We start from the raw sequence: 15,956 nt of genomic DNA, 5'->3' as shown, positions 1-15,956 counted from the left end.
GCATTTTTCCCATTGTGACTGGTGAGAAGTCCAATGCTGTCGTGGTAGTGGGGCACTGGAACCCCCTGGGGGTTAGTAAGGTTCTGGAACTTTCCACCATCAGCTGACTTTATTTTGCACATAACTCCTAGGTGGACCCAGACCTTCTCAGTGTGGCCTCTTCACCCTCCAGAGCCTCAGCCTGGACACCCTATGCCCCACCTGAGCCCCCAGCAGCTCAGGATTCCTCTCCCCAACATGAGTGGCTTTTTTTAGTGGAGGTACTGGGGTTGAACCCAGGACCTTGTGCATGTTAAGTGCATGCTCAACCACTGAGCTGTTCCCTTAGGAAACACACATGCTGCTCAGAGACCCTGCCAGACACATTTCCACCCTGGGATAGATACTCAGTCCCCTGAGAAGCTCCTTGTGTCCTCAACTTTGCTGTCCTGACCCAACCGACCAAAGCTGAGGTGGGATTTGGCCTTCCTGTAGGGCCCAGCCCATCTTTAAAATGACCTATGACCTCAAAAGGCTCTTAAATTTCACCCTCTTGCCCTAAAACCATGGGAGCCCAGGGCTTAACAACACAAACACCCAGCCTCTTTGTGGGGGAAGAGAAGACTGTATTCTCCATGAGTCCACATGCCCAGAAAAAGAAGTGGCACTTTCCCCCAAATGAAGTGCTTTCACACTCATGTTCTCATTGATCTGCACACACACACAAACCTAAGAGGAGTGTGTGCTACTTTCGTTCCCATTTTCCAGGTGAGAAAACTGAGGCCCAGAAAGGTGAAATGGTTTTTCTGTTGGAACGCAGCTTGTGCCTGACTTGAGCCTGGCTTCCAGATTCAGTTACTTCTCTTTCACTTTAGCCTAGAAAAGAGGCACAGTGGGAACTGAGGAGACTATTAAATGTTGGAGAAACTAACATTTCTGTGCTCAAGGTCTCCAGGAAGTGGAGCCGCCTGGGCATTTGAATCTCCAAAACCCAGAGGTTCTTGGTGGACTTTTCAAACTGGGGACAGATTCACAGTCCTTAACCCCGTTTGCATTTAAACTTTGTTATGTATGCAGTGTTAGCCGTAGGAACAGTGGCTCGGTGAAATAGTTTTGAATGGGTGTTAATGTATTCCCCTTTTAAAATACAAAAATCTGGATAGAGCCTTTCAGAGGAGTCTGTAGACAATCTATTCACTGGCTGGTTTGCTTATAACCCATCTTATTCTACAATTTGCCATAGCCTCTTGAAACACATATAATACTAAATATATATATATATATATATATATATATATATATATATATATATATATATAAAATAATAGGGCAGGAAAAAGTATGAATCTGAATGGGATTTGTACAATTCTTGATTAGAGTTTTAGAACTGAGTCAGGGGAAGGATGGTAAAATACAGATCACAAGCAAATAAGTCTCCTTTTCAAGGTGATAAAATTGAAATATAAATTAGATTATGAGCTTCCAGAGAGCCAAGCCCAGTATAGCTGTTCCTCAGTGACTTAAAGGCCAGGCGCACAGCGCTGAACCCCTCAAGCTTAGCTGGGTGCCTGGCATGTAGCAAGCCCTCATTAACCATCTGAGGAGTGAATGAACAATACCAGTAAACTATTTAGTAAAGGCACCAAATAGGACTTTAATAGGAGCACCGTATTTCTGCATATCATATGTAATTCTTCAGAAAGCCCTCATGGCTGGATTCCACATGGCCCTTCCAGCAACATTTTAAGATGAGCAACCAGAATATCTGATTATTGTGCATTTCCACCTAATTTTACAGGTCCAAAGGGGAGCACCTAGTAAGCAGAGTGCTAGAAATTAATAACCATAATGAACATATTAAATATTTATTATCATTATCAATAATTATAATATTAATAATTATAAATTACGGAGATCAACACCACTGCAATTTAATTAAAAAACTAAAAGACGCAGCAGCTCTTGTTTTCTGCAAAGGCAGGGCACATATGTGCTGAGAAGTATTCCTGCAGTGAGGCGTGAGGTCTCAGTGCTGGCTGATACAGTAAAATCACCTGAGTGGCTTTTCGGGTCTCCCTGTGCCTGGGAGCCACTCTCAAAGATTCTGACTTAAATGACTGGGGAATGGGCCTCGCTGTTGGTATTTTATATATATATATATTTTTTTAAATCTTAGCTGATTGTAATGGGCCCTCAGGTTTAAGAAGCTCTGCTTTATAACCAACAGATTGCCCAGAGCCTACAGATAGGATTAATTTGACTCGGTCCCACTATCGTCTTTGTGCATCTCGGGGCTGCCATCTGCCAGACCAGAAGACCCACTTCTCCGGCTGTAGGGTTTTTTTAGTAGATAGCCTTGGAGAGTTTTAATCACATCTGTGTGTGTGTGTGTGTGTGTGTGTGTGTGTGTGTGTGTGTGTGTGTGTGTGTGTGTGTGTGTGTGTGTGTGTGTGTGTGTGTGTGTGTGTGTGTGTTAGATTCAGTATTCATAGCACTGGATACAAGCAGAAACACTATGAATGGTATCCAGCCCAGAGGTTTAGGTAACAATCGTGACAAAAAAGCATTAAGAGGCCAAAGAGTGATGAATGACCAGAATCTTTAACAGGAAAACTTAAAAACCAGTCTTATTTGCTGGGAGCACACTCCCTGCCTGGCCTTTCCCCCCACCCCCACCCATGCCAGACGGTTCTGGATACCGAGTTTCTCACATCCCCTCCAGCCATCCTGGCTGGCGATTCTTTTAATTTGACTCTTAGAATTCAGCCGTGGGTGATTTTTCAGAAGAAAAGAAAATTGCAAAGAGATGAGGTGCAGCCTAAGATGAATAGCGTGATAGTAAGGATGACACTGCGAGTCACAGGCCTCCTTTAAACATGCCACCAGCTGAGTCAGATCCAGAGCCTAGGTGGTGGGTCTGTGGAAACCCTCGGAAACCATCGTGGAGTCTGGTGACAGAATAAAAAGAAAGACCGTAGCCCATGCCATGCCACCCCCCGCCCCAAGTTGTTGTTACAGCAGAATATAATTATCCTGCTCAAGCCTCAATTACGTCCTATTCAGAGGGGAGTCCAAAGACTCCATCATTTTGTCTTGGAGGAACTGAAGACTCAGAACCGTGTTTGGAAGTTCCTCCGTAGAGACCCCGCACCCATCGCTGCCTCTACGCTCTTTGTGAGCTCCCCTGAACAGAATCTTAGACCGTGAGTAAGAGTTGAGGTCTAGAGCCAACCCAGCTATGTCCAGATTTCTTCTCCATCCCTGAACTGCTTGCTCATGCTGCATAACGTTTCTACGCCTCTGTATCCTCATCTATGAAGACGGGGATAGTAAGAGGGGATGTAAGGAAAATTAAATGAATGATTACGTATGTATAGCACTTGGCAACTGTCCGTCATGGACAGGGGCTCCATCAACATGAGGTCGTGGCTCTTGAGTGTCAACATTCCAGGGAGTCCAGAGAGGACCACTGCCTTCACCCTTGTGCTCGGTAATTTACTATTTCCTTATTTTTCTGAGATGAGAAATCCTCTCGTCTCCCACAAAGCCTCCCTCTATTAAACAGTCTTCCCGGGGAAGGTGGGCTCTGAAAGGAAAATGCGCATGAGCTTGCAGGCGATCTCTCAGCAAGATTTTCCAAATTTCTCCATGGTAAGAATTACCTGGAACCACAATTTCCTCCCTGGAGGTGTGAGCTGGTCCCCAGTCAGGCTGGGTCTACAGGTGTTCTGACATCTCTCCTGGAAATTCCCATGCAGGTGGTCAGGATCCAAGGCCTGGAATCTATTTTTACCAAGCATTCTAGGTAATTTTTGTCTTCAGGGAAGTGTGAGAAATTCTGGAGTAGAAGGAGGGGTAAAAAAAAAAAAAAAAAAAAAGGGAAGTCTAGATGAAAAAAATGGAAGAGAATTAGATGCAGACTCACAAGGAAAAAATGGAAAGAACTAGCCAAGATGATCTTGAGTAAACCCATGGGAGGTGGTAAAGTAAGAGGAGGAACAGGGAAGGAAGCAAAACCAGAGAGCACAATAATACGGCTACTGTTCACCAGTTTCTCCTTCAGAAACGAGGTTTCAGGTCCATTCTCTCAGAAGGCCTCCAGCAGCCAGAAGTAACCATTCCTGGGCCACGTGAGGTGTTCCTGGGGTTGCATCCTTGGTTGTCTTAGAGGCTAGCACAGTGAGTGGCAAAATGGAAGTTGCAAAAGAAGCAAAATCTGCAAGAGATTCTGTGACTCAACCCCCTTTCCACTCACATCTGTACCAGACCCAGTGCTTCTCCCCTGCGGTTGATATAAGGTTCACTTGCCAAGCATTCCCTGCACAACCTCTTTCCAGACGCAGTCCCCAACCAGTGAAGCCAGGACCCCCCAGGAGGAGGGCCTGGCATTAGCTCCCTTTTAATCTCTCCCTGTGAATCGAGGAGCCACCATGGTGAGAACCATTCAACTAGACAAGCCAGCGCTTCTCAGCTTTAGCTGCATATTAGAGTCACGTGGAGGTCTTTAGAAACTACAGATGCTTGAGACCCACGCACAGAGCTTCCCATTGTAACTGGTCACTGGGAACTTGAGAAGCTTGCCAGGTGTTTACCATGTGCAGCCAAGGCTGAGAACTAGCCAGACTTGATCGTCTACAACCACCAAGCAAATCAGTTTGTTTGAAAACCAGGTGCAACTGCTTTTGAGGTTTAAATCCTCGGGTCTGCGTTGAGGGTGAAGATCAGATTAGGATTAGCAAAAGGGGACAGGCTCCGGTTCAGCCTCCTTTCCCCTCTTAAGAGGTGACCCTACCGTCCAGAGCAGATCCGTGTTGCTCTGAGAACTAAGTTTCCCAGACCTTGTCTGGGGATACCAGGCTTCTCAGCTACATCGTTAATCTCTCTCTGGTCATTTGGGGTAAATGACTTCACCCAGAGGATCATATCATTTATGGGCAGTCTAAGATGGATCAGTTATCCTCAAGTTCAAGTGGGGAGAGACAGAACTGTATATAAAAATGTCATCACCGAGGAGACAGAGACACACGACAATGAAACCCACCCAGATCCCTCTGCTGGCCTGACATGTGGGGTATCCCTTACCAGACTGTTATTTTCCAGGCATTTCCTATTAATTATACTTATCAATCAATGAGATGGCATTTTAGGGGGAGGGGTGACCACACAGGTTGACTTCCGGAGTTAATGACATCCACAGAAAGGCACTTTTCTGAGACGTTAGGGTGACCCCCCCCCCCCCGGGGTGTAGTGGGATTCCTTGTGTTGGTTTTTTCTTTTAAGTGCAGAATTGATACATCCACATGGCTACTATTTTTTACAAATATGTTTCTAAATTCTTTTTTGGCATTGCTGCAGAGTACTTAGCATATTCTTTAAAATACCACTATTGGTGATAACTCTTTATGCTTTAACGTAGATTTGATTTGATAGTCAGAGTTTATCTGATCCAGCTCTTCTGAAGACAGTGAGTCATCAATGAGAGAAATCCCCTCTGTTTAGAAATTTGCTCAGGAATCAAAAAGATACTGAAGAAAAAGCCCAATATATATATATATATAGATTATCAAAAAGGAAAGAAAGAGAGAAAGAGAGAAAGAAAGAGACAAAGAAAGAAAGAAAGAGACAAAGAAAGAAAAAAAAGGAAGGAAGGAAGGAAGCTAGGAAGGAAGGAAGGGAGGGAAGAGGAGGAAATGGAGAAACGGTAGCAAATTTTTTTTTTTTTTTTAGGAGTTAAGTGTATCATGTCAAAAAAAAAAAGAGTGCTGTAAAGGACAATCATCTTATTTTTCTAAATATCTGGTACCATTAATGACATGGGTCTAATTCCTTTATAACCATACTCATAGGCTGCATTTTTACAAGTTTTCCCTCTTCATTCAATTGTCACTTCTTAATCTGCATTGGTCGCCTCCCATGCCTTTCCCTGAGTCTAGCAGGCTGGACAGCTCCTTAGGGAGACTGCAGAGGAGAGATGCAGGTCCACAGTGTCTTTAAGATTAGGGAGCATGGAGAGGATAGAGCCACCCCACTAATGAGGCCCCCCTCTTAGATAAGCGAATGGCTATTCCAAAGAGCTTGCCCCTTTGGATAAACCAGATCACCATTCCTAGTTATGGAAAGTCCCTCTTTTGAGCATGCTATAAACCGAGGTCCTATCTAAGTGCTGGTTTGGGCCACCCAAGAATGCCATACGCGTAATGTGAGCTGCCTGTGCCTTACGCCCCTTGAGTAAGTCAAAGGGGGAGCAAGTCGAAACAAATACTCAACCCAAACATCTTCATTTTCAGGGATATTAATTTTTTTGCTCCTTAAACCTTGGAAATTCAATGCCAGGTATCGCTGGGGCCCGAAAAGTTTGTGTCAGAGCAGAAAGATAGCAAAAATTCAACAACACTGACTTTCATTGTTTTAAGAGAGGTGATAAACGAACTTAGTTAAGTCTTATGTGGAAAAGAAACATAAAAAAATACTATCCTCAGACCATGTATAATTTTGTTTAGATTTCACTGGTGCACAATGATAGAATTTTCAGCTGAATGTTAAATTCGAGTGAGTTTTCACATGGTAGCTCTATTTATATTCCAGAGTGTACTTCTTGCAACAGTAAAACTTTCTTAAGATGTTTTAAGGAATGCTCAATAACTAGATACTTTTTGAAACATTGGAACTAAGACCAATCAAACGAAAACCCAAAAATGCATTTATCTTGGTTCCCAATGATTCAAATGCTCCATAAAATCTAACAAATGAGAATTAGAAGCCTCAGTACTCCTCCTTGTGAGGCATTTAAGAACCTAGCCAATCTCACTGGGACACTTTTGTAATCGGCCTGACACAGACATTCTTATTTCTAGAGAAACAGACAGTCCCTCTGAATTAGGCCACATTACACTGAGGAAATGCCGCAGCTGGAAACATCTTAAGAGAGTTTTATCATCTTTCTGGATTTACTAAATCAAAGTGAAACAGCACTTTCCACTTTTATTTTCTTTTTAATACCGCACCATTAAAAATAATTTGGCAAGACAGGGTTTATTTCAATTGATGAGTTCTCTTACCTTCTTTATGTAGCAAGCCTCATTTGGTGAGGAAATTATTATCCATAACACGGCACCATTTAACATTCTCTTCTGAAATGACAGCTTTTCTTTTTCTTTCCTTTAAAAATTTTTTTGAATATTATACTATAATAATGAAGTCTGGAATTTTATGATTTTTTTCCTAGCTAATTGAAGTATACTCTTTTTTTTCTAATAGTCTAAAAAAAAATACTTTCCTAATGTCTCCTTTGAGCATAGGAATCCAGCGTAGAAATATGAGCTGAGCGTAGAAATGCCTTCGCCTTGGACACATACCCCGGCATGATGACATTTTAGTAACACAAAGTATTAATATCCCAGTGCAACAGCTTGTCTGTGGTCCACATTCTGACATCACCATGATTTTGTTGAAAGGTACCCTGCATGCCTGTTTCATGATCTTCCTAAATTCTCCAAGTCCAAGATATAGCAACACATTTCCTTGCAACATCCATTCAAATGCAGCACCCTTCCCTCCCCTCATCTGAATACATCGACCCAGTCGGCAGAGAGCGCCTTCCCCCCTGAGCGAGCAGTATTGTGAATTTTATCTTCTCTTCCAGAAATCAGTTCGTCTTCGTTGCAGCAGATGAAATATCTTGTAACACCTCTGCAGGTAACAAACATTGCTACTTCTTGATGCATCCATCCAAGTCTCAGTATCCTTTTTTTTTTTTTTCCTTCACATGCTGCAGTTGGTCACGCTAGAAAGTTTAGTTAAAAAAAACAGTCTGTATATCTTTGGAGTATAGCTAGAGCCTTTAGGCTCTGCTGTCTGAAAAGACAGTAGGCATTTTGCTAACGTTGGTATTTTATTTCCAGTTTTAATAATACATGACCCAGTAAAGTAAGACTATGTTGAATGAAGCCACAGTAAAATCTTACAATATAATCAGTGCTCTTATGTTAAAATACTGAACAGGGGAGATTTTAGGGACACAGACACGGGACTTCTATGTTTTTGGACGTGTTCTGTATGGGTTCACACAGATTTATATGTGATTATTTGGGATCTCTATGCAATGATAGATTTATATCATAGGCCCTAAAAGATTGAATCTATAAAGCTGGAGGCATTGGGGAATATAATTATCTCTGTCTTCTAAGAAGGGGATCTTCATTCCATTAGTTAAAGATCCTCTGTTTCCTTTCTTTTAAAACCTGTTACAAGTAGCAGGACACGAGAGAGACAGAGCCTCCTGGTTCTGAAATCAAGGCCTTGGCAGGTGGAAATTGGCACCGTTGCATGACGTAGCCATTCAAATAATGCCTGTCTTTTTGCTTTGATGTGGCTCAGAACAGCTATGTTTGGACTTTCATTAGCATGGAGTTACTTGATTAAATGTCAAGATAGGTGAGTGTCTTAACTAACATCAGATTTTGTTTTTTGCTTTTAAGCCTAAACTATGACCAAAACAATGACTAGGAGATCTTACCAATGGGTTGCTTTTAGCCAACCAGGGAGGGCATTACCGCTCATCCCCATGTAACTGAGCGCGCCATGACCTTCGAAAACACACATGAAATCGACAGTCACCTGTTACCAGTCACGTGTTACCAAGGGAGCAGTGAACAAAGGCTTGTTTGCTAACGCTTCACCCCCTGCTCACAGTCTTTGGAGAGAGAGAGCTCAGGGAAGCAGGGAGAACCAGGAGCGTGTCCCCAGCCCTTTCTGTTCTGTTTCGTTGACAGTTGGTCTCAACATTTTTAATAGTTTACAGTGTTCCCCCTGGGAGTTCCTGAGGTATGCATGCTCCTTTTTTAAAGTGACAGCTTACTCCGTTTCTATGAAACCCCTTTGGTAATGGCCCTGCTACTTTCCCTCCTCAACCCTTTGCCTCCAGTATCTCTGTTTCTCCTTCTGAGAGGTGGTGACAACTGTTAACACTGCACTAATGCTGCAAAGTAGGAGATGGAGAGTTGCATGGCTGGGGGTGGTGGGGGAATGTTCTTGGGATACAGGAGTCATTTCGCATCTGCAGAACTTATAGAGAACGGAGCATGCAACTAAAGGAGAAATCGGCTTGGGGTGGCGTGGTGGGGGGACACTGGCGGAAAATGTTAATGAACATCATTTGTGGGTCTGCTGGTCTCTCAGAGCGTCTGTCTCCCCTGTCGGAGTGTATGCATGTTCCCATGTGTCTGAGGTTCTATTCTGACATCTCAGATCAAACACCGAGAAGTCACAACCTAAGAGGGAGATATTGATTTTGTCCCGTGACTTAACAAAACCCTGCGTTGTAAGCAGGTGGTCCACACACTGTATTTCAAAAAGAGGCTGCAGATAATAAAAGTTTGCCTGAGTCAAGAAAGTGTTTTCACCTACCTTATCTCATTTAGGATGGCTGCTCAGTAAATTCTTAATGAATTGCTATTGATCAAATTTCAAATTGAGAGAGATATCCCTGTTGCTTTGATGGCCATATTAATAATGTGTTGTATGCTTCATAAGGTTCAATTTGAACTCTGAATTTTGAATCAGGCATGAAAAAGGAGACACCCATATCAATCAAATGTGAATTATCTCTCAGCCAGCCCACCCTCCTCACAGAATGAAAATGAAAAATCAGAACCAGGCAGTCAACAAAGGTGGTGACTCGTGGTTTCAATGAAGTCTTCCTTATCTCCCACAAGTTGGAAAAAACCCAGGGCACCCACAGTCTAAACAGCACAACTCTCTAGAGTGCTCCCCTCGATATGCAGAACAACAACCCCTGGGGTGGGTCTCTTGAATACTGGTGTCTACTGGATTTCAGTATTTGACAAAAAAAAAAAAAAAAAAAAAAAAAAAAAAAGCAACTTATCTCTATTGACATTAAAAAAAGAGATTGACAAGGTGCTTTACATCACAGTGTTGCGGGCTTGATGGCTTTGATAGCTGCAGTTCTTATAAAGAAGGGTTATCTTTACCCAGCTGCCCAGGGTGGGAAGCAGAAATGGCCAGACACTTTTGTCTGTGGCTCGGGGCAGAGGTGGGGAGGTGAAAGTCATCAAATAGGAGCAGTGGGAACACTGAAGAATTCTTCTTTCAGTTCCCAAAGGAAGAGCGATGATTTTCAGTTGGGTCTTTGGTAGAGGATGCCAAAGTTCCGATTCTGCCTTGCTGGTCACATAGATGAAACATGTTTCAGGAGCGTGTGTGGTTTGCGAGACTGTGTCTAGAAGGAAATGGATATTCACTGTCAGCGGTTCCAGCAGTGGTTGTTGGTTGTTTCGCTCTTACTTTGTTTGGGTTGTTGCTGAAAGACTCGTGTTTCCACGGCTGTCACATCCACCTTGAACCCTCCAACGGTTTCTTGTTCTGTAACACCAGGAACCTGTCATGAGTTGGATTCTGGAAGAGACGGGCAGAAAGGGCAAGCTGACTTTCCCTTCTCTTCTACCCGAGGTCTGCCTGCTGCTCTGATCATTGGACTTTTTCCCAGGACTGGCTAGGGACTGCAGTTGTGGTAGAATGTGGGTCTCGTACAAGAATGGAGGTTGAAAAGCACGTTACTTATTTTGACAAAGCAGCTGAGAAGTCAGTTAATTAATGTGTTTTGAGTCATCACTGTTCTATGCTTTCAGGACATAGCATTAAATAAATCAAAAGAAGCCCTTCCTTCAAAGAGCCCCCATCCTAGGGCAGACCAGACCTCAAACATGTGTATGAATGAACATGTAACATACCTGCATGTAAAGTCATCAAATCACTATAATGAATCAAAAAAGAAAGGCAGGGATAGAAAGTAAGATGCAGTATCACTTTATATTCACTGATCAGAGGCGGCCTCTCTGAGAGGGTGACACTTGAGCTGGGACCTGAATTAAGCCAGGGTGTAAGCCAAGAATTGAAAGCATTTCAGGCTGCAGAAGCAGCAAGTGCAAATGCCCTGTGGTGGAGGCATGCTTGCAGCGTTCTGGCCAGAGCGTGTGAGAACAAGTGATAATTGGAGAGAACGTATCCGGAAGATAGCCAGGGGTCCAAACAAATTAGGACTTGGGGGCCACAGAAACCATTTGAGATTTTAAGTGTGATAGGAAGGCACTGGAGGATCAGCTGTGATCTCACTTTTTTTCTTAATGGTGAGGTGGATTGCAGCATGGCAAGAGCAGCCATGACGGCTGGGAGTCCCCTGTAGAAGACCGGAGAAGTGGTTCTCTTGGGCTGTATCTTGACAAGGGAACAAACAGGATGTGCTGGCAGATTAGGAACTCACAGGGGCCAGTTTGTGTTAAATATCCATGCCCTCCCTCTTGCTCCAAGGGTGTATTGGTTATTTCCACAGAGTCTGAAAGGAAAGCAGGAAAGCCCTTCATCCCTCTGGTCACTGTCTCTCATATGGGCTTTGCTGGATTCTCCAGGGCATAGTCATAGCTACCTGTCATTTACTGAGTAAATTCTGTGTACTTGCAAGTACAATAAATTGTATACAGTGTATACATATACACACATGCATGTGTACATACGTGTGCATACACAGGTGTGTGTGTCTGCATAGATACATGCACATCTCATTTATGACAGTAGCTCAGCAAGGCTGATGTTACTCTCATCCTTGGTTTGCAAATTAAAAAAGAAAAAACGCTCAGGCCCAGAGAGGTTTGGCAACTTGCCCGTGGCCACACTGGGGTCTATCTCATGCCAGAGCTCTTTTCCACTGGACCACACTGCCCCCAAGTGCTCCTTTCACCTTGACCTTGGAACTTTGACCTTCGCCCCCAGGTGGAATTCTTCCGCTTTCTTCAGCTGTGCTGTCTTGCTCCTAGAAAACTAGCATTTGTGAGTTGAGGGGAAGACTCGTTAAACCTGTGAGGGAACCCGAGGGAACTGGATGGTTCTCTAAACAGATGTTCCCGTGGGAGATTTTCTTTCCTTCCTGCAGCTCGTGTATGCTGAGCACTGGGTGTGGTGGGCCCGGGCCTGGGTGTAGGACAGAGCGGCAAAGGGAGAATTCTGCATCTCCAAGGAGACAGTGTCACACAGGCCAAGTGTGTCCTAGGGCAGTCCTCCAAAAGTCTTTCCTTTGCTGAAAATCAGTGGCTAAAAATCAATTAACAGGATCACCCATGCCCTGAAAATTACCACTTTGAACTAGTTGTTTTGGCTCCAGAGTCCAGGCTCCCAGCTGCCCCCTGCCAAGGACATACAAGGGAGTGTATGCCCGTGCTCGTGTGTCTGTCGGGTGCAGGTGGTCTCCATCCAGCAGCAAGTCTCACCCCCTCCACCACGCCACGTACCATCATGGTGGCAATGGGGAGCCAACCTGGGGACACACTCCCGGCTCCTTATGAGCACTGGATAAGACACATGAGTCTGCAAATGAGCTTGAACCAAATAAACATCTGTATATGCTGTGGAAGCCAGTCCCTGTGGTTGCTACATGCTTCAAGTAATTATTAGAAGCAACATTTGGCAAATTCAGGGGCACTGTGGAGGGTGTCACTACCGCCATCCATCTTTCTATTCCTCCCCACAACCTGAACACACACACACACACACTTGCACATTCATGCAGCTGCACTGAGACTTCAGATAACATTTAGAAGAAATTTCCAAATTGGCCGTTCCTCTAATTGATCCTTCAGCGAATTTCACCTAATTGCCTCCCTCACATTTTGGTGATTTGATTATTCAGCAAAGTTGTTGTGCAGCAAATTGATTTGTAGTTAATTGGTCTGTTTCCAGTCAAATGTGATGGGTATGATAATAAGGGAAGTACGAGGTGCTAAGGGCACATACAGACAAAGGAACTTAATAATCATCGCATTTATTGAGTGCTTACTGTATACTAGGCATAGTTCAAAGCTTGTTACATGCAATAATAATACCCTATACAAATGAATGTCTTTATCAGTTTCCTTAAGAAAATTAAAGATGTCTAGAGAGATCTGAATTAGCCTGAGGAAGGGACTTCTAATCAGGGCAGAATTTTTTAAAAATATAGAACAGCAGTTATCACATGTCAGCATGGGTGACGGTCACCTGCGGAACTTATTACAAATGCAGATTCAGCGTCAGCCTCCCCTCTCCCTGCCCCGGAGATTCTGATTCCTAGGTCTGGAGAGGAGCCTGTCAATCTACGTTCTTACGAGCTCCCCCAGGTCATTCCGATAGAAGAGTGCTCAGATCACACTCCAGGAAACATCGGGCTGCTCCTTCAGGCATCTTTCCTCTTCCTGTGGGAAGAACATTCAATAGGTTTTTCTAGACTCGTGCTCTGCAGCACGGTGGCCGATAACCACATGGCTGTTGCGCCCTTGGCATGTGGTTGGTCCTCATGGAGATGAGCTCTAAGTGTACAACACACACTAGATTTCAAAAACCTAGTGCAAACATCACGTGAAATGTTTCACTGGTAATCTCTATGTCGATGTCACATTGAAATTTTAATGTTTTAATATATTAGATTAAATTAAAATATAAAAATGAATGGCACCTGTTTTGTTTCCCCCCTTTTTTGTTTTTGAATGTGGCTGCTATAAAACTTATGATATCCTGTGTGGTTCACATCTCTGGCTCTCATTACATTCCTCTCAGACAGTACCATGTGAGAGCCACGTTTTCATTCATTTTTCTCAAATGAATAGAATTGAAGGAATTGAAGGAATGCGTGTGCTCCAAGAACTGGCCTCTTAGAGGCGAGACACTCACCTGGAATTAAAATATTGCGGCAGATAACCTGGATGTTGGCAGTGTGTCTTGACTTCACATTTCAATTTTGTCTCCGAGTGTGTGTGTGTCTGTGTGTGCGTGTGTGTGTATGCTGTAGAGGGACATCCCTGGGTTACAGGACCCCAGAATCTATCTCCTTCTCATCCTGTTGGAGAACCTCTTAGAATTTTGATCTGAGTTACATGGGGTGGGGGTGGCGCCAGGACACAGGGGTTCAGCAGGACGACTCAGTTCGGGGGTAGCTCTGTTGCATGTATTCCACGGGCTTTACTGTAGGGACCCCACGTGGAGTGGAGAGACAGCAAGAGCGTCAATCCTGTCAGTAATCTCAGTAGCAACCATAACTGACACTTGTTCTGTTTCTAACTAACCGATAACCCACAGCCCTCATCTCAGCCCCCCCATAGCCTTGTACAGTCAGTGTGCACCGTTGTTATGTCCGCTCATGGATGGAGAAACCGGCTCGGCGAGGAGATCCGCATTCTGAGGTTACTTAGCAGGGAGAGTGGAGAAGCAGAATTTGATGCTAGGAATTCTGACCCCGAGGAATCCTTAGCTACTGTTCAACCCTGCTTGTCTTCAGGCATATCGAAGATCTCAGGAAGGATGCAAACGGGAAACTGTCATTGTGGTTCCCCTAGGGATGAAACTGTAGCTGGGGTGTCATGTTGATTTCAAAGCATGATGGGAAATTCTTAGTGAATTTGGTAGAGCTGTCATCAGGTCGCATAGAAGGTGAAATGGACTTTCTAAAGGAGGGTGGCCTTGGCTTTGGCATTAAAGAGAGTGTGGCCCTTGGTCTTTCGTTGAAGGAGACAGTCCAGAGGGGAGGAGCTGTGTTGCCAAAAGCAGGACTTACTGTGTCTTCTTGACTCTCAGACCGTGGCTGCTACTCTGATCTGATGAATGTGGAATCAAGGTTCTTACCTCAAACCTGCTCTGCTGGGATTCAGAATAGGAAGAGGTTCTGAATTGCACTGAGAGGGCGTGGAAAGGATGATGCCATCTGACTTGCCGTGGGTGGCATGATCTGGTTCTCATGGACTCCTCAGGGTGTACGTGGTTACTTCTGTCCACACAGTTCAGGCATCCGTGCATAACAACAAACTCCGTGGCTTCCCAGTGAGAAGCCAGGGAGCCCCAAAGATGCTTTCCCTCCTACTTCTGAGGAAAAGAGTCATGAGATTGAGAGAGAGTGATTTGTGAAGATGATCATTTCAAATCCAAGCTCAGGAAGTGAGCAGCAGCAGAATTCAGAATTCAGAAAGGTCAGGTTGGGTTGGGATGGCTCCTTGTTCATCTTAGAGAACTTCTTCCATTTCTACCCTGTCTTTTCTTGGAGGTTTTGAGTTATGGGACTGTTTCCACCCCTCTGACTTATATATCTTGGGAAGCTTTTAGAATAAAGCCTGGTCACCTCCATGGTCTACAACTGTATGAGCACTTGCCTAGTTTAGACTAGGAGATGGCTACCATGGTCACAGAGGACTATTCCGCAGCGAGTATTCATTAAGACCTACTGAGCAACTGACGTCTGAGACCACAGGAGAGGGATGGGGACCTATACCACTGCTCTCCAAACTGCAGGCTGCTGGAACCACGGGGCCATGGTGCAGGACCCTGTTTGTGCGGCAAGTATGTGACTTGCATGGATTAAATTCCCAAATACCTTCCAAACTATCTTAGATATAATTAGGAGGGCACCGTAGCCCCTCATGGCATTGCAGAAACTGGGGGCATGCATTCTGATCCCTCGTGAGGTATCCTGTTTTGAAGGCATACTCTACTGCATGCTCTGTGTGGTGGGGACACATGCCTTTGCACCTTCAGGCTGCATTTGGGCTGTCTGCACCACCCTGTGAACTCCATCTGATGGCCGAGCATATTTTATTCATCTTTCTGCCCCGCTGGGATTTCCCCAGCCGTCTCTGGGACAGAAGGCGTGGGGAGGTGATGCTAAAGTAAGAGTGAAAAGTCCCAGGGGCATGAAGACTCAGTTCAGATCTACAGAGTGACCTACTGCGTCCCTATGAGAAAATCACTTGACTGTTAAAACCCTGGGGTGGGGCACCAACATGGCCCTATTGTCTTTCATTAGAATCCAGCTTGCTGTAGCGAGATTTAGAAGATGTTAATGGTAAGTCGTATTTACATCTCTCAGTAGAGTTGACCAAGCACTTTAACAAACACGGGTTCATATTTCCCATTCAACAGGCAGCTTACTTACTCATTTGATGCCAACA

At 44.3% G+C, this 15,956-nt stretch overlaps 1 protein-coding gene across 20 annotated transcripts in view; it reads left to right on the top strand.

Moving 5' to 3' along the window:
• The window catches only part of RBFOX1 (RNA binding fox-1 homolog 1), a 1,985,071-nt gene that overhangs the window by 1,959,709 nt on the left and 9,406 nt on the right, over positions 1-15,956 (top strand). For 11 of the 20 annotated variants that reach the window (XM_064478206.1, XM_064478202.1, XM_064478201.1 and 8 more), the window contains one exon: positions 7,622-7,674. The exons of the other annotated variants lie outside the window; for them this stretch is intronic. In XM_064478206.1, the coding sequence (XP_064334276.1) occupies positions 7,622-7,674 (53 nt within the window). The remainder of the gene's footprint in view (positions 1-7,621; positions 7,675-15,956) is intronic. 20 annotated transcript variants of the gene reach the window in all.

This window comes from Camelus dromedarius, chromosome 24 (genome assembly GCF_036321535.1).
Source record: "Camelus dromedarius isolate mCamDro1 chromosome 24, mCamDro1.pat, whole genome shotgun sequence".
Taxonomy (NCBI): domain Eukaryota; kingdom Metazoa; phylum Chordata; class Mammalia; order Artiodactyla; family Camelidae; genus Camelus; species Camelus dromedarius.
The sequence above is the reverse complement of the archived record's forward strand: the minus strand, read 5'-3'. Positions and strand labels throughout refer to the sequence as shown.